The sequence below is a fragment of the Hippocampus zosterae genome, chromosome 15, assembly GCF_025434085.1.
Source record: "Hippocampus zosterae strain Florida chromosome 15, ASM2543408v3, whole genome shotgun sequence".
Lineage (NCBI taxonomy): Eukaryota > Metazoa > Chordata > Actinopteri > Syngnathiformes > Syngnathidae > Hippocampus > Hippocampus zosterae.
Window position 1 is genome coordinate 5,314,123 of NC_067465.1, and position 22,450 is coordinate 5,336,572.

The 22,450-nt window shown below is 44.4% G+C and overlaps 4 protein-coding genes across 4 annotated transcripts; 1 reads left to right on the plus strand and 3 right to left on the minus strand.

Moving 5' to 3' along the window:
• Positions 1 to 208: 208 nt before the first annotated feature.
• Positions 209 to 5,541, minus strand: LOC127616906 (solute carrier family 22 member 13-like). Its single transcript, XM_052088724.1, has 10 exons — positions 5,126 to 5,541; positions 4,470 to 4,573; positions 4,232 to 4,386; positions 3,431 to 3,599; positions 3,236 to 3,356; positions 2,001 to 2,095; positions 1,591 to 1,805; positions 1,243 to 1,351; positions 870 to 1,076; positions 209 to 694 (listed from the first exon to the last, which is right to left on the minus strand). The coding sequence occupies exons 1-10, from the start codon at positions 5,498 to 5,500 to the stop codon at positions 586 to 588; spliced, it is 1,659 nt and encodes a 552-aa protein (XP_051944684.1). The 5' UTR covers positions 5,501 to 5,541; the 3' UTR covers positions 209 to 585.
• Positions 5,542 to 6,367: 826 nt separating this feature from the next.
• On the minus strand, positions 6,368 to 11,886 carry LOC127616907 (solute carrier family 22 member 13-like). The gene is made up of 10 exons (XM_052088725.1): positions 11,453 to 11,886; positions 11,277 to 11,380; positions 10,118 to 10,272; positions 9,586 to 9,754; positions 9,381 to 9,504; positions 9,187 to 9,281; positions 8,332 to 8,546; positions 8,118 to 8,226; positions 7,023 to 7,229; positions 6,368 to 6,564 (listed from the first exon to the last, which is right to left on the minus strand). Exons 1-10 carry the CDS (start codon positions 11,822 to 11,824, stop codon positions 6,492 to 6,494), a joined length of 1,623 nt encoding a protein of 540 aa, XP_051944685.1. The 5' UTR covers positions 11,825 to 11,886; the 3' UTR covers positions 6,368 to 6,491.
• A 965-nt stretch (positions 11,887 to 12,851) lies between these two features.
• eif2b5 (eukaryotic translation initiation factor 2B, subunit 5 epsilon) lies at positions 12,852 to 17,931 on the plus strand. Its single transcript, XM_052088719.1, has 16 exons — positions 12,852 to 13,062; positions 13,277 to 13,401; positions 13,482 to 13,667; positions 13,899 to 14,076; positions 14,185 to 14,265; positions 14,379 to 14,456; positions 14,589 to 14,901; positions 14,981 to 15,126; positions 15,268 to 15,409; positions 15,477 to 15,578; positions 15,671 to 15,772; positions 16,197 to 16,287; positions 16,361 to 16,484; positions 16,785 to 16,910; positions 17,000 to 17,110; positions 17,514 to 17,931. Exons 1-16 carry the CDS (start codon positions 12,919 to 12,921, stop codon positions 17,574 to 17,576), a joined length of 2,112 nt encoding a protein of 703 aa, XP_051944679.1. The 5' UTR covers positions 12,852 to 12,918; the 3' UTR covers positions 17,577 to 17,931.
• A 200-nt stretch (positions 17,932 to 18,131) lies between these two features.
• LOC127616911 (mitochondrial ubiquitin ligase activator of nfkb 1-A) lies at positions 18,132 to 20,303 on the minus strand. Its single transcript, XM_052088732.1, has 4 exons — positions 19,799 to 20,303; positions 19,635 to 19,722; positions 19,085 to 19,205; positions 18,132 to 19,001 (listed from the first exon to the last, which is right to left on the minus strand). Exons 1-4 carry the CDS (start codon positions 19,910 to 19,912, stop codon positions 18,515 to 18,517), a joined length of 810 nt encoding a protein of 269 aa, XP_051944692.1. The 5' UTR covers positions 19,913 to 20,303; the 3' UTR covers positions 18,132 to 18,514.
• Positions 20,304 to 22,450: the final 2,147 nt, after the last annotated feature.

Below are 22,450 nucleotides of genomic sequence, written 5' to 3' on the forward strand. Positions count from 1 at the left end.
TATAATACCGCATTCTGTCTGCCAGCGATTTCTATCAATAGCCATCACAACACAAATTACCATAGCGGCAGGCAGAATATAACTCCCCTGTTGCAGAGAAAACTGATCCAGCATTAAAAGCTACACGATCCTCCATTTTGCATGACCGAGAGGCCGAGCAGGACGAATTAAAAAAAATAAATAAAAGAAAGAAGAACAGCAGACACGGTTACAACATGAACCACTCTGCATTTAATGATTGACATAAACAGTAACTTCACATAAACACGAGAATATAAACGCATTGAAGTATTAAATAAAATATAATTGACTATGACACATTGTAGGTCCCCTAAAGGGAAAATGTCCATGCAAAAAGCGGAACTGATCACATTAGTTTGCAACAAGGAATTCTACTCTTGTCCGTGAATCAACGCCCTCCAAGTTGTAAAAGCCGTAAGGGTGTTTAGTACATTGGCCTGACATCCTTGTGTATACGGGTAATGTGTGCGTGTGTGAGTGTGTGTGTGTGAGCGTGCATATTGACAGGCATATGTAGCCTGTGTATGCGTCACCTTGCCCTCATCATGGTAAATATCGCAGCTGTTATATTTGACATTTGAATGAATTGAAATAAATCGAAGTGAATAAATTACAGTTTACTTGATTTGATGTGGATAATAGTTGAGTCACTCTCTTTGTTGCCTTCTTCCTCCTGCAAAAAAAAAAAAAGGAATGAAACAAGCATTAGTGGTTGTAATACGTCAGTGTTGTGGAGTCCATTCAAATCCCGTGACTATGAATATACCGTAGACTACGTTTTGTAGTCGGTCGATAGCAAACAAGGACATAACATAGCTATCGGATCATATTTTCTTGAAATTGTTGACCTGTTGCTTTCAGCCTCATCAAACGAATCTGGCAGCTCTTTCCCCCGTGTCTCAGGAAGTACGAAGCAGAGACCCCCACTGAGCAGTGTGAGGCCACTGAAACTTATGATGGGTATGGACCAGTGGTACATAGCCAACATGTTGACCAATGGAGCAATAAGACCACCGGCTCGACTTGCGATGGAGCCCAAACCAGAAGCCGTTTGTCTGAAGCCAAAAAAACAGAAATTCGGTCTTACAAATGTCCATCACGGTTTTCGCTGGAGTCACTACTCATCACTCAACAAGACATTTCCCCCTCAATATATTAATTTTAATATGTGTATTGTATGAGGTGTGAGAGTACGACATAACTGTAGAGAGAAAGTCTTACCGACAGGATGTTGGGAATAACTCTTGAACATAAACATTGCATATGGTTGCAGACCAATTGATAATAAAGCGTCCTGAGGTGGCCAATATGGTAACAGCAACATTGTTTCCTAAAACAGAAGAAGTCAAAATCAGTTTATCGGGAATAGGCAGAATCAAACATAAAACAACAACAACAACAATAATAATATTAACACATAAATACATCCAATTAACGAAAATGAAAAATTGGTTATTTAAATTGAAAATGTATTCTACTTAATGACATAGCAGACATATTATTCCATTTGGGCCTAAACTGTTCCAATTAATATTGTTATTTTTAATAAGAACGCAACTTCTGCCTCACCCTGATTAGAAGTGAGTATCAACATACACAAGACGCCTCCAACCAGAAGTGTTGAAATGAAAGATACTCTTCTGCCCAGCGCTTCCAATAGCCAGACGCAAACCAGATGAACCGGTATTTCAGTCAATCCAAATATAAGCTGTGTCAGAAAGACGTCCAAGCCAAAATTGCCCACATTGAATGAAATGCAGTAGTATGCAACATTCACTGAGAACCTGGAGAAAAGAAAACAATCATAAATTACCGTACTTGATGTTGTTAAATAATGTCGGCGCGGTGGTGCAGGGTTCGAACCCTGCACCTCTGCGCTGCGAGGCGGACATGCTCTCCAGATGCCCAACAAATGACTTTTTTATGGTTAAATCGTAAAGTCGGGTCTTAATCAGTGTTAAATGTTCAGTATTACTTACCATGCAAATAAGATGGCAAATAAATATTTTCGAAGCACCGGTGATTGGATAAGCTTTAAAATGTTGTTCTTTTTCTCCGTTTCTTTTACAGCAATCTGTAACACACACAAAAATATTTTTTTTCCCTCTTTGACAACGTAACAAGACATCAGTTTGACACATTTTTGGTTGCTTTAACAAACGAGTTGCTAGGGAGGGGCCAGCCAGGCAGCCTCCTCAGCCAGGGTGCACCTCTGCACCTCTCACATTGGGGTCACATCCAAACCCTAATAGCACGACAAGCCAACACTTAGTGTAGTTTATTGAAGAGTCTTCGCAATATTCAATCAGGGGGAAGCACAAGGAACAAGACGCTGCAGGAAATGGCAACAGAGTCCACTGGCGTGGTGACGGTACAAACTTGCGCTGAGGAACGGTCTGTGAGTCAATTTGTACCTGTCCAAACGAGCAGATAGGCAACAGGTGGGTGATGAGCTGACGAGTCTCAGGTGTGAGGTGCCGAGCACCCTGGCTGAGGAGGCTGCCTGGCTGGCCCTGGGCCTTCGCTAACACGAGTACCGGTAATTCTTTGTGGATGTCATTTTATCATTGTGCATGTGTGTGGGAGACCGGGGCTTGTTGTCACATCGCAATTATCTTCTTAATATCTTTTGATAAAGATAGGTCCAATCAGTTGACGTCACTTCCGCAGTGACTTGACCGCATGTGGTCTCAAATGCGTTATAGGATTTGTAACCATAATAGCTTTGTCAAAATAACTTAGCTTACATGAATTTCATGTTGCCTCAATGTAGTGTTACAAAGTAACGTTTTACATCGGCAAAGTGTTGTTCCCAACACTTTTAATGGCATACTTGCCATGTTATTTATTTGCTCTTGACTGTGCTTACCACAACGCAGAATTTTTCAATCGGGATAGTTCAATTTCTTCACAGCATTCTGCAAAGCAGCATTGAATAGTACCGAATAACCACACAGACTATAATTGAGCCAGTGTCGAAAAAGTCCCCCCACGAGTCATCTTGGAAAAGAGTCGGGCCAATAAATATGATCAGAATTTCTTGTCTGTGTGGTCAGACCAAGTTTAGCCCAGCTATGAACTCTAACTGACCTGAAGCTCACGCCATTTCTGGGCTTTGTGTTGGGTGTTTGTGTAATGCGTCGGCACGGTGAAATGAGTCTCCCACGTTTTTCACCCCAAGAAAAATGAGAGTTTGCAGCCAAAGCCTCAGTACCTTTTCCAGGAGAGTTTCTGAAAATCTGCGTTTATTGATAGATGCCACCTTGAAAAGCAATTCTTTCGCCTCCTCTGTCCTGCCTCTCTCCAACAACCACCTGGCTGACTCTGGAAGGAACCTGATTGTTACGTTAGAATATTATGTTCATTATCATAACGTATTCAAAGTGTTGTAGAAATGTTTGACGCTCACCATATGTAAACAACAATGACCGCAAGTAGACCCGCAGTGATCCATTGAGCTACTCTCCAGTCTCTGACAACGTAAATCAGGCCGGCAAGGACGGCCTGTCCAACTGCGCCACATAGTTGAGTTGCGCACGCCCCCCATGACCTCTTGGATGCACCGATCCACTCTGTGGCTGTCAGAACAGAGAAACAAAGTGGATTCATTACGTGTGGTGTATTAACCATCATAGATTTGTATGTTGTTTGGACGCATTGATTTCCCGTACTTTGTATTGCCATCTACTGCGCATGTGTGAAATGTTACCTGGGAGGTTTAGGCCACAATCCCCCACGAGGTTAATGGTGCAACTCGACGGTCGAATACATTATAGAAAACGCGTGTGTGTGCCTCGTCATTTCAAGACACAACATTACGTTTGCCAGGCATCTTCATCGGAAGACCGGTGAGGCAAGAATGAAGGCTCCGAAAAAGAAAAAGCATCTTCCAATCACTGATCACAACATGCGTTGGACTTGCTACTCAACAATACAATGTACACTATAGTACAATATGATGCAAAACATCGCTTTCAAAAGTCCCCAAATAATCGTCTTTTTGGGAGATGGATGCATGAATATAACTTCCATAACGTCTTTAGCTCACTTCATACACATATTGGTGGTGTACATCAACGTGCGTCTGGACGTAAATGAAAAGTGGAATGATGCAAGCATATACGGTATGTATGATCTGACTGAATACCTGACCTCAAATTCACATCAATCGAGAAATGGGTGATGATCACAAAAAATCGCAATACTTCACCCAGTATGAGGCCATTTAGCCGAAAACCTCCATAGCCCATGCCCATCAGAAACTGGGATATCAGAAACAAGAGGTAGTTGGGGCACAGTGCAGTGGTGACAGTAAAAATGAGGACTACGACCAATGGAATTTGAGCAGCTCGTTTGCGGCCGAATCTGGAAAACACAAAACCCATTCAGGATAGAACGTCATGGCATTTGGGAGAGCGATTTTTTTTCTTCTTCTTATACATACTTACGATTCAGCAAAAGGTCCGAATAAGAGGCAGCCAAGCAAAATGCCAGACATCATCACTGTTTGTGCTACTTGGAGTAAATTTGCCTTGTCACATACGAGATCAAACTGTAACAACAACAAAAGTTATTAAAAAATACATACAGTATATAGATATATACTGTGTGTCCTTGGGTGGCATGAAAGGCGCTTTTAAATCAAATGCATTATTATTATTCATTCATTCATTCATTCATTCATCTTCCGAGCCGCTTGATCCTCACTAGGGTCGCGGGGGGTGCTGGAGCCCATCCCAGCCGTCTCCGGGCAGTAGGCGGGGGACACCCTGAATCGGTTGTCAGCCAATCGCAGGGCACACAGAAACGAACAACCATCCGCGCTCACACTCACACCTAGGGACAATTTAGAGCGTTCAATCAGCCTGCCATGCATGTTTTTGGAATGTGGGAGGAAACCGGAGCACCCGGAGAAAACCCACGCAGGCCCGGGGAGAACATGCAAACTCCACACAGGGAGGCCGGAGCTGGAATCGAACCCGGTACCTCTGCACTGTGAAGCCGACGTGCTAACCACTGGACTACCGGGCCGCCCTATTATTATTATTATTATTATATACCGTAGAAATGTGGTGAATGGTCGACATCAGCAATCATCACTTACATCAGTGACTATAGTGGCGGTGTAAAGCGAACTGGAGTAAACCCAACCATTCTGGCACGCCGCGGTCTCATTGAGCCCGCGCTCCCTGATGGTCCCGATGTCCCAGTCCACTGGCGCAAACATGCGACATCGGCTGAAAGAACCATCGCGCTCGCGAGGAACTGTCAAGTTGAGCTGCTCCTCCGATGTCAGGTTCGAGTCTGCCTCGAGGATCCAATCCGTGTTGCAATGTCGCTCCGGATCAGACTGGATAAAAAAGACGCAGGCAAACTCAAAGCCTAAAATCACATTCGGGAAGCTCAGTGCACAAATGATGAGCTTCTGGAAAATTCCAAACTCCCCGATGTTCTTCAGAATATCTCCAAAGGTGGTCATGTTGATGGAATGTGTAGCTGAAGACACAGAACTCAACTCAAGTGTGATCAGTGTCCCTTTGTCTGCTGAGCTGCACCTAAAGCACCCAGTCAAAGCGAAATGGACTTCATTCCACAAGGGTCATATTACAAAACATTTGGTGCTGCTACCGCATTTCTCCAGACTTTGGATCCCGAAGCGGTGGCTTGTGCATTGCATCGCACCCTCCGCTGCGCGCTATTTATGAAAGCAACATGTGCGATATGTGATTACCGCAGTAGAATGAGGCTGTACTATGACACCAGGTTACGTAACAGAAAGTATTGTCGATCCTTCAGTAAGTTTTACTCTGAGACCTCCTTGGTGTCAAAATGCATTGTTACATAACGTTTGGGAGAAATCTGCAGTGGGCGTGTCATGAATTGTGTTTTCTTGATTTTGTTTGGATGGGATCTTTTGTTTTGTTTTTTTCCTGTCTATGTCATTGTGTCTACGTGTCAGCTCCCTTCAGCTACTCGTGTCTTGTCCAGGGGTACCGCCGTTGTCTTGTCAATTATTTTGTATTTCATTCCCTGCTTTCTCTCAGTCAGTTTCTGTTCATTGTTCCTGTTGTTGTTGTCGTCGACAGTCCCGCTCTCTGGGGTGGCTGGCAAGGGGCAAACACGACACCTGCTGCAACCACGCTCCAATTCCGCAAAAACAGGAATGAGGCCCAACCCCCCCCCCCCCAAAAAAACAAACAAACAAAAACATAAATGCAAATATGTGTGTGTATGAAAATATGAAATATCATGACAGCCTCTGAGTCAACTTTTACCTTGCTTGGCCTTGGCTCTTATAGCAGCTGGCCAGAAGACCTCATCAAAATTTGTATCCACCCATCCATAATCTGATTGGCTTCTCATGAATTTATTTATTTAGGAACAGAGTACAGGATTGTGTAAATAAAATCATTTGCTCATGCTCTTAATCTTGTAACCTTGTCGACACCGGACGGAGCACACAAGAGAGACTAAAGTTTGGTGGATTTGCTTCTCTTTTGTTGAGTCAGCCCGAAGTCAGTTCCTGTCTTCTTTGTGAAGTTTCTGTCAGGACAAGGGAGAAAGTCAACCTCCTTTTCTCTTAAAACAATAATCGGGTTCCCATAAAGGAGACCAAACACACTTATTTCACATTATGTGTTTCTGTCGTATTCTATAATATGACCTGGGTGCTATTTTTGGCACCACTTCACTTTCTTTTACAGTACCGTGAATACAAGCGAGAACCTCATCTCTGATCATGTGCGTCGTCTGTTTTGTCCGTTGGGGTTTGACAGAATTATAAATTGACTGAACATTGTTATCGGTCCTCAACATGGCCTCTGCTTGTTGTTAATCCAGCTCATCAAATCCAAATTCATCAACGAAAACAGTAATTGTTTTACTAGAGGTTGGCTCAAACCGGCAAGGTTCGTCCAGAGCTCGGGTCCGCGGACGAACAATCATCTACAGAACATCAGAAATCACGCCACCACACAGCAACAGCTGCTTGGTCGGCTTACCGATTGTTTTGGACCTGACTGGTAGAATCGGGCAGTTCTGTTCTCCTCGTTTCAGGAAGAAGGAAAGCGAGAGCCGCGCTGAACACCGTCAGGCTGCTGAAAATGATGATGGGTACGGACATGTGGTACACGGCCAACATGTTGACCAGCGGAGCCAACAGTCCGGCTGCTCTCATCGCTATGGCCCCAAAGCCAACCGCGGTTTGCCTGTCGAGAATGAAAACTGTCATTGTGTCGCAATCCACATTATTTTCAAACTTCCCGTTTTCCCCACTCAAATAATTCTTTGCGACACAAAAGCGCGCCATGGCTGCACTCCCGTCGAGCGGACGCCTACGACGGTCACTGTGCACTTTTTTTTCTTCCAATCAACAGACATCGTTTAATATAGAATATGGTGGGGGTGGGGGGATTTGTTACTGAAACATTCATGCCAAATATTGTGAGCTGACTTTCCAAAAACAGTTTAGCACCCCACAGCGGCCAGTGGTTAGCACGTCGGCTTCATAGTGCAGAGGTACCGGGTTCGATTCCAGCTCCAGCCTCCCTGTGTGGAGTTTGCATGTTCTCCCCGGGCCTGCGTGGGTTTTCTCCGGGTGCTCCGGTTTCCTCCCACATTCCAAAAACATGCGTGGTAGGCTGATTGGACGCTCTAAATTGTCCCTAGGTGTGAGTGTGAGTGCGAATGGTTGTTCGTTTCTGTGTGCCCTGCGATTGGCTGGCAACCGATTCAGGGTGTCCCCCGCCTACTGCCCGATGACAGCTGGGATAGGCTCCAAGCACCCCCCGCGACCCTAGTGAGGATCAAGCGGTATGGAAGATGAATGAATGAATGAATGAATGAATGAGTTTAGCACCCCAATGAATGAGGACTAAAAAGAGGTCCGGTTTGCGTGTGATGTTTTTCAGACCCTGAACAATGGAAATGTGCAGCTAACTCAATTATCTTTTTGCCCTACACGTACGAATACAGAAATAAATGCAGACTTTCATAGGGTGACACCTTATTATAAATAAAAATAGATCATATCCATCCCGCATCGAACTCAATTTCCCTGCGACCTTGCAAAGGATAAAGAGCCCTCATATGTTTACCTGACTGAAGTGGGAAAGAGCTCTTGAGAGTAGACCATGCATACGGACGTAGCCCCATTCAAAAAGAACTTCCCCGTCGTGACAAGAGCCGTAGTAACCACAGGATTGTCTGCAAAGAGGGTTCGAGTACAGAACAGTGGAAATCAAACAGTCCTGGGTGCGAAAACAATACCCGGGCTGCAAAAGCATGCGAGGGAAGAGCAAAATTCTGTACCTTGTGAGAAAGCCAGGGTCAAGAAGCAAACAAAGCCGCCAGTCAGCAGGGTCACAATCAGGGAGATTTTTCTCCCCAGCAATTCCAAAACCCATATGCAGAGGATGTGTACGGGTATTTCCGCGATGCCAAAGATGAACTGAACCAGAAAGATGTCCAAACCGAACTTACCCACGTTGAGAATAAGACTGAAGTAGCCTAGATTCACCGAAAACCTAAAAGGGGCAAATAAAATGAAAGGTCCGAAATTGAAACTAAAACGTTATGCCACCATTCATATTCATGTGTGTGTGTGTGTATGCTGTCTCTCTCTCTTTCTATAATTATTATTAATAAATAATTCATTCATTCATTCATCTTCCAAACCGCTTGATCCTCACTAGGGTTGCGGGGGGGTGCTGGAGCCTATCCCAGCTGTCTTCGGGCAGTAGGCGGGGGACACCCTGAATCGGTTGCCAGCCAACCGCAGGGCACACAGAAACGAACAACCATTCGCTCTCACACTCACACCTAGGGACAATTTAGAGCGTTCAATCAGCCTGCCACGCATGTTTTTGGAATGTGGGAGGAAACCGGAGCACCCGGAGAAAACCCACGCAGGCCCGGGGAGAACATGCAAACTCCACACAGGGAGGCCGGAGCTGGAATCGAACCCGGTACGTCCGCACTGTGAAGCCGACGTGCTAACCACTGGACTACCGGGCCGCCCATTATTTATTAATAATAATTATTAATAAATAATTATTACATATATATATAGAGAGAGAGAGAGAGAGAGAGAGAGAGAGAGAGAGAGAGAGAGAGAGAGAGAGAGAGAGAGAGAGATGTCAAAATGGTAAATTGCGGTTTCCCTACCATGTAAAACACACAATGACCAAATATTTCAGTAAGACCGCCGTGGTAAAAAAGATTTTCATTGTTCCAGCTTGTGGCTCTTCTTTCTCATGTCCCTGTAAATGTGTGATGGAGGCGTGGAACAAATCATTAAACTCTGGGGTTAGAAGTCAAACGTTTGCTGAAACGTGATTGTAATTGTAAAAAAAAGTTACCATGCATTCCAGCATGTTCTCCGGGATTTGCTTTTTATTGATCGCCGCAACTTTCCTGATCAACCTCTTTGCTTCCTCGAGTCTCCCTCGACTCAACAACCATCTCACAGATTCTGGAATCCACCTTGAAGAATGTCAAATATTAGAGGAACTTGGCAGCCAAGAGGTTGAATCACACCGCATTGTTTCACATTTCGGTACATACCAAATGTAGAGCGCGACAATAGCATAGACCGCTGCCAGCCCGTATTGTATTATTCTCCAATTCCGAATTTCATACACCAGTCCGGCCAGGACACACTGTCCCAGAGCAGCAAACATTTGGCACAAACAGGAGGCATAGGATCTTTTGGTGATCCCTAACCACTCGGTAGCTACAAATACATTTTTAAACACACTTGATTCGAGAGAAAACAAACAAACAAACATCTTGTATATTCAGAGCAGTGGTCCCCAACCTTTTTTGAGTCACGTACTGTACATGCAGTTCTAGCATGTACTAGCGACCTTTTTTTTTTTTCATTGCCGGTTTTAAAGCACTAGTATTGACAACGACGACAATTATAGAGTAATTCCACAGTTTATTCACGTTAGTTCCTATCAAAAGTCTTATTCTACTGCGCAGCAAATGTAGATTAAATGACACAGTGACGCACGGTGGTTGGGGACCACTGATTTAGAGGGCATGTGCGGTTTGATGTAAAAAGGAACACTCGCACCCGTTTCGTTTGCCATACCTAATACGGTCGAGTTAACTCGATATCCTGCAAGACCAACTCCAACCAGGAACTGTGCAACAATGTAAACGTAGACATTTGGAGATGCACCGGACACAATATTGCATATGAACAGGATCACTGCTGGTATCTGTGTGGTTCTCAAACGGCCACATCTAAAATTGAGAAGCAAAAGAAGGCTTAGCGGCTCTTTCTATTCTACACACACGTAGTCAAAGCTTATGCATGACATTTGTTTTCATCAACAGTATTCCTGGTCTGAAAGTCTCAGAAGAATCGTAAGCATTGAAAGCGAATCCAACTTCTATATCCGGACCTCAGTTAAAATTCTGCCCCGGCTGCAGCCGAGCCCACAAAGGTGCTGGAAGCGTCGAGTTGATCGTTGTGTGATTGAGTCGGAACGGAGATGTGCAATTGAAATGAAGTATGTTCCGGTTCTTTTGTCTAAAGCAGACATGTCCAAAGTCCGACCCGCGGGCCAAATCCGGCCCGCGGTCGAATTTCATCCGACCCTCGGCCCGTGTCATAAAATCAGTGCCGTCTGGCCCGCAGGTTGGGCGCAATGGAACACGTGTTGCATTGACTGAGGTCTCGTAGACTGGTGAGTGATGTTTCATAGAGTACTGCTTCCCTCTAGTGGCTAAATGAGTAATAGCATTCACTAAATGAGTAATAGCATTTAGACACTAGGGGGCATCACTCACGAGTTAACAAGACATCACTCCGTGTTTATATTGACTGATATGTCATATTTCAAATGATCCTTGCAGTTGTGGATATGTGTATTGCTTGTTCATTTCCCTGCTGTTCGAGTCAAAGGTTTTGTGACTATTGAAAAGTCATGGTGATGCATTTTATGTTTCAAATCAATCAATTTGCACTCAGGAGACTTCTGTTTAAGAAAAAGTCAAGTGAATAAGCAGTTGCATGTGATATACCTGTTTCAAATGAACCAAAAGAAATTCTTAAGATTGTTGAAATTAAAATAAAAATGGAAATGTGAAACAGACTGGCTTACTAAAATTTGTTGAACAATATTGTTGTTCAATGTAAAGAATGTCAGCCAAGGTCGGCCCCCCGACATTTTACCACATAAAATCTGGCCCCCTTGGCAAAAAGTTTGGACACCCCTGGTCTAAAGAGTGTATGTGGAACTTACGGTTCAAGGATAGGGCCAAAAAGAATGGAACCCGAGAGTATGCCAGCCATGAAGATTGTCTGCACAACAGAAGGCATACTGGACCTGTCACAGACGAGATCAAACTGCAAAGCAAAAGTCACCGAATCAGCATGACGTGAGACGCGGTAAGAGCACAATCACGCACGGTCACTTACATCGGTGACTATCGTGGCTTCATACATTGTGTCCGAGGACACCCAACCATTCTGGCACGTCGTCGTCTCGTTGAGTCCGCGCTCCCTGATGGTTGCGATGTCCCATTCCACTGGAACAAACATGAGACACTTGCTGAAAGAACCATTCTGCTCCTGAGGAATGGTCAGATTCAGCTGCTCATCCGACGTCAGGTTGGGAGCAATCTTGCGAATCCAGTCTGTGTTACAATGTCCGTCTGGATCTGACTGGATGAATAGAAAACTGGAAAAACATATAGGCAGTAAAAAATTGGGAAATGTTAGCGCTAAGAGAATGACTTTCTGAAAAATTCCAAATCCTCCAATGGTCCTCAGAATCTCTCCGAACTCCATTGTTTTGACATGTGATACAAAGTGGAAGATCGCTCTGTTACGGTTCAGGCAACGGAATATTTAACACTCAATGAGTTAATGTTTAATGGCCATGACTGTACATATTTGTGGGTTTAAGGATGAAATCTACAAGGTTGACATGATTCTATTAGTCAATTCCTCATTATTTTTTGCGGGGGGGCTTTTCATTTAGCAGATGAAGGGTGAGCATCACAAAAAAAAAGGTTAGCATGTCGCTCTCACAGTGCAGAGGTCGTGGGTTCGATCCCGGCTCCGGCCTTCCTGTGTGGAGTTGTGTGGAGCATGTTTTCTCCGTGCCTGTGTGGGTTTTCTGTGGGTATTTTGGTTTCCTCCGGCTGGTTGAACACTCTAAATTGTCCCTAGGTGTGATTGTGAGCGTAGATGTTTGTTCTTCTCTGTGTACCCTGCTGTTGCCGGCTGGCAACTGGTTCAGGGTTCATGCTGTGTCATCCAAGTTATCAAATCACGCACCTTTCGGTTACACCAAGGGTGTCAAACAATTTTTTTTACCTGGGTAACTTCGGAGGTACGGCTTCCCTCGGAGGGCCGATGCAAAATCTCAACGTTATTTATTACCCTTGAGAATTTGACATTCCGGTACAGATTTCAGCAAGGATCATGAAAGTTCACACACATGACCCCAAGTTGAGTCGCAGGTCAATTGGCTCAAATTTCCGAAATGAATTTTTAAAGTGTAACTGTGGTGGTCAGAAGGATAAAAATACATTGAGTATCAAAAAATACTGCACCCAAACGCTTTTTTGGTTACACGGGTGCATTAAAGCTATCTTTCAATGGCATGCGGAACCTGCTTGTGTTGACGACCTCGGCCGTCGGCACGGCTGTCTCCTTAATTCAATGCCGGATATTCTTGGTCATATTCTGACGACTGTGTCGCGATTTTACAGGGTCAATACTGACAGACGGTCCACAAATTCGTTCATGACGGCGTCTGATTTGCTGACTCTGGTAGGATACTCTGGTGCTGCAGCGTTCGCAAATTTGTCCTGTCTCAGCCACCGTCGCTTCATCCGACTCCATCGTTGAGTCAGTGACAAGTTAAACATTAGAGCATGGCAGGCAGAGGAGGAAAACAGAGAATTTCAAGTAGAAAAGGTGGTTGTGAGCAAGATGAAGAAGAGCCTCAGCTACAGGCCGTTTTGGTCGCTGATAGTTTTAACCGAAAGTTTTTCCCGGTGACCAAAGACCAGCCACGGGTAAGGCATTGCGCTGAGCTAACAGGATTGCTACCATCAGCTAACCATGCTGCGAACAGTACATTGCTTCTCTCTTTTACCGCAGCTGTGTTCATGTTTACATTAGTGGCATTAAGACTGAATATCGAATTGCTGTGTTGGTTGATTTTAATAACATTTTCCATAGTTGGTCACGTTATTGTTCACTGATGTAACCGTCAAAGTTTGTTGACAGGCTTTGTTGCCACTGGGTAATGTTGCTATGATCGACTACGTTCTGGAATTCCTAACTTCCACGGGGGTCCAGGAAACATTCGTGTTTTGCTGTTGGATGGCAAGCAAGATTAAGGAACACCTGCTGTAAGTATCATTCGAAGCACCGCTTTGGATCTGAGAAAGGTCAGCTCTTATGTTGATTGAGTCTTGCTTTATATCTGAAGGAAGTCTAAATGGTGTCGATCGACCTCTCCGAACACAGTCCACATCCTCACATCAGACCTGTACAGATCCCTGGGAGATGTCCTCAGAGATGTTGATGCAAAGTCGCTTGTTCGCTCAGACTTTTTGTTAGTCTATGGAGATGTGGTGTCTAATATTGACATCAGCCAGGCACTGTTGGAGCACAGGTAAGACTTTGCTCTACTTGAAAATGCTAATACGATTGTCCCGAAGTGTTGCTGATCTGTAAAGTGTTGCACTCAACTTTCTAATATTGTCCACTGAAGTGTACTTGGGCAGTGATACTTTTGCCTACTGCAAAAAAGACGTAGTGATATGCGTGCATGCATAGAGAATCACTGTTCTCCAGTCATAAAATGATGGCGGTGTACCTAATGAGTGACTTTTATGTGCTTTAGGCATCGTCGAAAGATTGATAAGAACATCTCGGTGATGACGATGCTCTTTAAGCAATCATCGCCGGGTCACAAGTCTCGCTGTGAGGAAGATGATGTAATCGTTGCCATGGACAGTAAGAGTCAGCGAGTTTTACACTACCACAAGACACAAAACTTAAAGAAGCTTCATTTCCCCATGGTAAGTGATCTTTTCACATCGTGTTGCTCGGTACAATAGCTGTCTGTCTGTCTGCATATGTTATATGCGTGTGTACGTATAGTGACTGAATTACTGCTGCGTCTCCAGAATATATTCCACAATGGAAGTGACGAGTTTGAAATTAGACATGACCTCCTCGACTGCCACATCAGTATCTGCTCACCACAGGTAAGAACCTTTCCAATAATCTGTGCAATTGAAAGTATTGTTTTATGTATAAAAAACACAACATCCACAACAACAAAATAAAGTACTCTGCATTTCTTCGTCTCATAATTTAGGTTGCGGAGCTCTTCACTGACAATTTTGACTACCAATCAAGGAATGACTTTGTCCGGGGTATTTTGGTCAATGAAGAGGTAATTAACAGCAATTGATATTTGATATAAAGAATCAGTGTGGATGATTTGGCGATATCTTGTGGTGCTTTAAAAACATCGCATGTCATTTCGAGAGCGGTTATCCTTGTACTTTTTTCAACCTTCCCTCAGATTCTGGGGAATCAGATACATATGCACGTCACCACAGACGGTTATGGTGCCCGCGTGTCCAACTTGCTGATGTACGATTCGGTGTCATCTGATGTGGTGAGACGGTGGGTCTATCCTCTCACCCCCGAGGCAAATTTTACGGACCAGAAAGGATGGAGCTGCACTTACTCGCGCCACAACGTCTACCGTGGGTCGGGGGTCACCCTTGGCCAGGGCAGCCAGATGGAGGAGAACGTTCTCATTGGCTGGGACACCAGCATAGGGGCCAATTGTTACATCTCCAACAGCGTCATTGGTAACAACTGCACCATCGGTGAGTTCACCGGGAAGATTTGGAAGTGCTCACAAACAGGTTGCAACATACAGAACTCCAGAACGCGTTTGTGCCTCAGGTGACAATGTCGTTCTGGACCACGCCTACATCTGGAACAACGTTGAACTCGGCGCGAATGTGGTCATCAGTCATTCTGTGGTCTGTGACAAGGCTGAAGTCAAAGAAGGCGTCAAGCTGAATAAACAGTGCGTCCTGGCCTACAATGTAAGCAGCAAATACCGTCCCGATTGTAAATATTTTCCCCGTAAGCAACCCTGGGCTTTTTGTGTTTCCTACTACATGATGTCAACTGTTCGTGGGCATGCGTGAGGAGAAAACGCCGTCACTCTTGCACTTGTGTACCAGGTGGTGATTGGACCACACATTTCTGTGCCAGAGGGCACAGTGGTGTCCATGCATTACCCAGCAGAAGAGGAGGAAGATGACGACGAATTCCTCAGCGATGACGCCGCGGTGGGACAGAGCAAGGACAAAGTCAAACAGAAAGGTGCGGCGTGAAAAATCCCTCAATTCCGGCCGGAGCAGAAGTGAGCCATAATCGATGACCTCTGCAGCTTTTAACCCTGCCGAGGTCGGGGCAGAAGGAAAAGGCTACGTGTGGAAAGCCTGCGGTCTGGACGACACGGATGATGAAGAGATGTCACATTGTCTCTGGGGTAGGAGAACAACCGAGATCTGATTGTTTTCTCACGCGTGCCCATGAAGTGAACATCTCCCCGCCGTCTCCAATATGTTCTTGTTGTCCAAGGTTTGACGTTAAAGCCCGAACTGGAGAGTGAGAGTGACGACAGTGAGCCTGATGGTCCTGATGATCCAGTGATTCCTTCCCCTGAGATGGATGATGCTAAAGGTGAATCTGGGTGTCAAAGCTTCTCAAAGGGAGAAGGACTCAATTACTGTGGTGTTTTTGCGACTTGTGATTGATCTTTTATTTATTTAAATTTTTGGGCCCATGTTACTTATGCAAATATAACGGAACTTCCCATGGGTGCTAATTATGTTCAAATAATTTTATTTTCAATTTGAGCACTATAGTGCTCGTACTATAAGTATATTATTAATCTGCATGCTGTCCATCAAAATATTGTTGGCTCTTTCGAGGTCACTTTTGGCAAACTGGCAGAGACATGACAACTGCATTTTGTAATTCCTTGAAATTGTTAAGTGCTTGTTTTAATTCAGATTCCATTCTATTTAAAACTGGAAATGAATGATCCCGTAGTGGTTGTTATGGAATCGCTGTAACTACTCAAATGCACTTAACACTCCCGCAGTGTTCCAGAAGGAGGTGCTGGGCACCCTGCAAAGAGGCTTGGACGAGAACATCAGCTGCGACCACCTGGTGCTTGAGATCAACTCACTCAAGTAAGTTGGAGCATCCAGTGGAAAGGCTCGCTCTCAAAGAGGTCAAGTGTGACAAGTGTGTGACTTGTGACAGGTACGCCTACAACATCACACTGCAGGAAGTGATGCAGATACTGACCGGGGTGCTGTTGGATCTCCCATTGCAGGATCACAGCTCGCAGCTCACAGCGTCCCGATATGTTGCCGGACTTCTGCCGGTAATGCTGCTTCTCTTCGTGAGGCAATTTGTCTGTCTGGACAAAAGTAGTGAAAGCCTAGCTAACCAGCATGCTTGCATGTGGCAGCCATGTTGGTAGGGGCGACGGTGAAGTCACTCAAGACAAAGCATTGAACTGAAGTCGGAACTTTGTCAGTTTTCATCCGGTTTATGTTTTTGTCAGTGCAAAACCATCTGCTAATCGTTGATCTCATTGTTGACCAAATTCATGGCAAATTGCAGGTATTTGTGGGTCATGAAATCTAAGGGATGACAAACTTTTGCTTGGTTCTTCTGCCAGCTCCTGGAGAAATGGGCACCGGTGTTTAAGAATTATGTGAAGAGATCACAGGATCAACTAGACTGTCTATCTGCTTTCGAAGAGCACTTCCTGGAGCAGGTCAATCACTGGCCTGCCATGTGCAAGGTAAGGCTCATCTGCATGACAACATCCATGCTCACAAGGGCCTGGAGTACCCGCAGATGGAAAGTTTCCAGTTTCCTCCCCCCATCTAGATTCTTATGACCATGTACCAACTGGAGATCCTCGAGGAGGAGATGATCCTGCACTGGTTTTCTCAAAGTGTCACATCTGACGCCAGCAGGCAGCTCCGTAAGAACCAAGGGGTGAGTGCACACATAACACCAAGTTGGAAACGGCTGGAAAATTTCGGAATAGTTTGTACTAGAAAATCTCCATGGGACTTGAAGATGGTGAAATTTGGAATTAAGGACGCATGTAAACATGTATTTATTTTTTTGCCAAAAGATCACTTTGACAGATTTCTTTGCAAGTAAACTTTGAATTAACTCTTGGAACAGTCATTTGACTGACGCACCTTGTCGCCCCCAACCCCAATCCAACTAATTTGAAAAATTCCCCAAAATTGGGGACAGGGTACTCTTGCATCCCAACACACATCCCATTAAAATAAATTGACAGTGTGGTTGTGATGTGAAAAAAAGTGGGGAAAAATTCCAAATGCAACTTTTCGAAACGTCCGCTTGCTTTCCTCTACTCTCCCTAAAGCTTCAGAAGTTCATCCAGTGGCTGAGGGAAGCTGAGGAATCGTCGGAGGAGGACGGAGAATAGTCGTCTGATTCGCACTGACGCTTCCGTTGTTGTTAACGCAACTGACATACAACTGACATCCATCATCATGAGTCGATGCTGCGACGGGAATTATCCGAAGGGAGGAGGCTCTCGGACTGCTTGACAAAAGGTGGAAGCATCCATTCGTTCCAGTAAGAGAATTTCAGGTTTTGAAAAGTGTGTGGATAAATAATGAATTCCAACTGCCAAGCCATTGTTTGACACTATTTTAATTTAAAAGCAACTACACGTCAGCAAATTATACAGTCGAAACATAATCTAAGTGGTAAACATGGATTTCATTCTCGCCTCTATAAAATAGGACAAGCAAAAATAAAATTGGTCATACATTCCACGTTAAGTAGTTTTCATCCCTTCTCACTTGATGAAAATTTCATCGGCAATCCATTCATAGCTGCACACTTCTCACGTTTTTTTTTTTTTTTTTGGAATGGCAAAATATCAATTTGTTGGCTGAGATGAGATCTGAGATGACAGACACGGACGGTCATAAGGCTAGCGACAGATTTTACTTCTTGTTAGTGAACTACAGTCAAAGAGCATGGTTTCGGTTTTCGAACAGCCTTCTGAACGGATTATGGTCGAAAACCAAGGTATGACTGACAGGAGTGATCGTGAATGAAACCCACAAAATCCCACATGGAGGTCATAAAATTTATCAACGGTATCGGGACACCTGGCTGTGGAGCCGACCATACGCACAGAAATACTACATTGGGCCACAGCTATAATTGCTTCCAATTTCAGATTTTGTGGAGTGTTTCAGGACTATATCCCCCATCCCTGATAAATTCATTAAGAGCTGCATCTGACACATTTTCATCCAACCAGTAGAAATAAGCCATGTCGCAAAGAAAAAAAATTCAAAAAATGCGAAACAAACCTGAGACAAAATTGCAATCACTCTCATGGTACATCTATTTGGATCTATCGTCTTTTCCCACCGTGTCATATATCACACCAGCGAGTACGGAGGCTCCAATCATGCCCGTCAGGGCCGTCAGCATCTTCCACATGTCGGCCGATCTCTCGTGCCGCTCGATGAAGCTCTTGTAGTCAGTTGGAACCAGGAGGTACTCTCGGCCATCTTTCGGGGCCTGCACCTTCCCGTGCCCCCGCTCCAGGACCACCTCCCCAAACACAGTCAGGTTGCTCCCCACGCGCAGCATCTCTTCGCTCTCCTCCATCGCCACCGCTCGCTCCCCGCTGATGCCTTGCAAGACCACGTTCACCAAGCCCTCCTCGGCTTGTCTCACTCGGTGGTAAACCCTCTCCAGTAAATAACCTGAGCCCTCTACGGGGTCTTGAACACGCACATGAAAGTCAGAGACGTAGGAGCCGGGACAGATGAGAGAGAAGGGCACAGAGTTGTTGGTTTCTTTCCTGCTCGTCGGCCGAGAGCTCCTGGAAGTGTTCACGGTATCACTGGACAATGCTTTTGTAGAGATCTATTTTTAAATAAGGACTCTGAATGAATCGGAATGTACCATGTTTTAGAGAGAGAATTCCAGTATTCTGCATGTTCCACGACTTTGATCTTCTGTAGTACACCATAGCACCTTGGGACAAATTTGCTGGAAAGAGGCTTCTCATCTGCCTCAACCAGGCCTTGAAAACATAAAACGGTCAGTTACCACACTTTTAACCCCTCATTAGCATTTCCCTAAAATTCCCAGTACAATGTTTATGATACAGATTCATAACATTCTGACATGAATGATTTGCCCCTATTTCAATATGCTATGGAACAAAAAGTATGAAAGATGTCTTAAATATGGTGAAAAGTGAGACGGCCTCAAACAACATGGATTGAAGCCACACTTGATATGTCGATTACTGCTGAATTGTATTTAAATGGCCCCCAAAATGTAAACCACTTTATCAACAACTGTCAATTCAGCAAACTGGTCACTTGTTTTCCTTGGCCTCGGGGAGGCGACGTCTCCGTTCTTGCGAATGTAACAAATGGGCACAGTTGGAATTTCATAAAGAAGGCTAATCATTTTAGCATTTCCCATCCGTAATGTATTTTTGCACCTTCTACTGCGACATATTGGAGCCTCCCGCGAGGAGATGATTTCAGCAGTGTGGCCAAATGCTGATCTGGCCGGAATACTGGGATTTCCTACAAGGAAACGACCTTGAATAGACGAACGAGTCAAAAGAAAGAATGCTTTCAAGAGTGGGTGGGGTTCACTTACCTTCAGCTTGATCAGCTCCTTTTTCTTCTCTTTGTATAAATGATAGAACAGCCCTGAACATGCAAAACTGGATCCTATTCCCCCAAAAATCAGGAAGCTTTTAAAGTCACTCATTTGTGAACTCTGAAAAGGCACACTCGGCGAAGACACATCAGCGGGTAAACACACACCGGGTTCGTTTACTAAATGTAGCTGAAAATTAGAAACATTCGTTGGAAAAGAAAATAACACTAGTAAAACTTACAACGTACGCGTAGATGCGATCTACGATTGTTTTTCTTCATTTCCTCATTCACGCGTATTACGCCATGCTTGGAGCAGCCAATGAAAAAAAATTCCAGTTTCACAGCAAATATGAATGACCGCAAGATGGCATCATATCTGCGTTTCATTAAATCGACAAGTGTTCGGAAGTTTAGAAAGTCCGAATTACTGTACCTAAAAAAAAAAAGATGTATCCTGAACGTGTACGTAAGTCGGGGAGCGTTGGCGACGATCACTGCGCCAACGCAGTAATAAAGACACAATAACAGTTAAACGAGTGTGTGTATGTGTGTGTGTGCGCACGCGCGAGTTGCAGGTGTCATTGCTGTCCACTTGGCGTCGCTAACCCCTCACGCGACCGTCGAGTACTACAGTTTTATTGAAAGTGTTAGGCAATTATTGAAAGTGTCGGGTAAAGCACTTCTCTCTCACGCTGATAGATGAAGCCTGTCGTATGTGTTTATATCTCTGGCGTCCATATAATGAGATATTCACATTGTATTGATCACGGAGACAGTAACCTGCAGTGTTGATCGCTTTGCCAGCAGGTTACGGACCCAAGACTCACTGCAACAGCCCCGATTGAACAGGCAGATTGAAATTCTATTATTAAAAAGATGTCCTTATTTCCTGCTCTGTTTCTGCAAATACAAAAATACAATATACCTTTGCATAAAAATTGTCCAGGATTATTCATCCTCGCCCCAAAAAAAAGTTCCAATGAACCCTTTTCAACTTTGATCCCCTGCCCCTCCTAAGGCCCTGCAGGGCCTTGTTATTCGTATCTATGACTGTTTACTCAGGCTCTAGTCCCGTACACATCTTTGATACAGAACTTTGTTGTTGTTTTTAAAAACCCTTATCGGTGGCATCTAATTGCAATTGAGGTGAAAAAGGAAGCGCTAACATCGTGGTTCAATAATGCAACCAGATTATCCTCCCCAGGCAGCAACTCTGGATAACACTTAAAACTTTTACAAAACAGTTACACTTTTTTTTCCTTTTAAAGAATTGTTAATTAACAATTGTGTACTGTACCGGGGATTTTTGACTCTCGAAAAGTACAAAACAATTATTTTGCAATGTATACGGTGTTTTTAGACCACCAAAAAAGATGACCCCTTATCTGTTAAATTTAGGTACCACTATATTTTATCTGACCTGGTTAATTGTGCTTTTTAAACGCCGGCCTACAGCTTAATTTGTAGCCATATAAGGTTCAATAAATATCTAACATGCATATTTATCCCATCCTATTTATTGTGCATTTTATTGACAATGTATCGAAATTTAAACCTAGAAACAAAAAATGGTAAAAATTAAAGCTAATCTTTTTTGGAATGTTATCAGTATTTTTTCTGAATAATAGTCTCAAGTTGCTGTTTTACAAGCGTTAGCGCCCGCGCCAGATCAAGCCGATTAGTCAAGTTAGGCATATATTTACCTGGCCCAAACGGCACTGTTTGTACAACGTGTCAATATCGTCAGACTGGCAGCATGTACTGTAGGGCACTTGGACAAAAAGCCTGGAGCCTCTGCCAAATGTTCTCAGGTCACCCACGTTAAACAAAAAGGGAGGCCTGATCGACGGCAGCTCAACCTCAAATATGTTTGATGAGTTGGAGGCCAGGACTCTCACGTGCGTCCACATCAAACTCACCTAATCATACCTTTGCCGATGTTGCTTTGTGTACCACGTAGAGCAACGGTCCCCAACCACCGGGCCTTGGCCCGTTTGGGGCCCGGCCGCACTGAGATAATTATATTCTATTTCTTCTTCTACTGATCTTCTTTTTTGTATTTCTTTAGGTCTGATTGCGCCGTGACAGCCAAGCGGGTGATTTGTTCAATGAAGATCATAGCGTTGCGTTTACGTAGCTTTGTCGTTACATTTAGTTTCAGAATGCAGGATTGAGGCTAACTCGAACTAATCTCAGCCGGGATTGGGCAAAAAGACTTGCCCAGGTTGAATGCAAGTCAAAATGCCCTGAGTTCTATCAGTCCTTTTCATGTACCGTGTGACAAGTCTTTGTGGCTGGTTCCCCCCACTGTGAGTTCAGGAACCATTTATGTGCAGGAACGCGCTTGTCACGCCGAGCTGCATCACCGCAGTGATGAATTAGTGAAAGATTGCCGACTTCCCTTTTTTTTTTACTCCTCTGCTTTCTGTGTACCGACTGCCAGTGTGTGATGTCTTTGCAAACACGGCGACGCAGGCCAAAATTGAACATACCCATATCCCCTTTTCGTCCGTTGCTTATTGCTCTTTTTGTTCCTCAAAGCGTGAAAGTTCATTAGTGGAAAAAGAAATATCTGCCCGTTTGGAAGCGGCCCGGTAGTCCAGCGGTTAGCACGTCGGCTTCACAGTGCAGAGGTACCGGGTTCGAT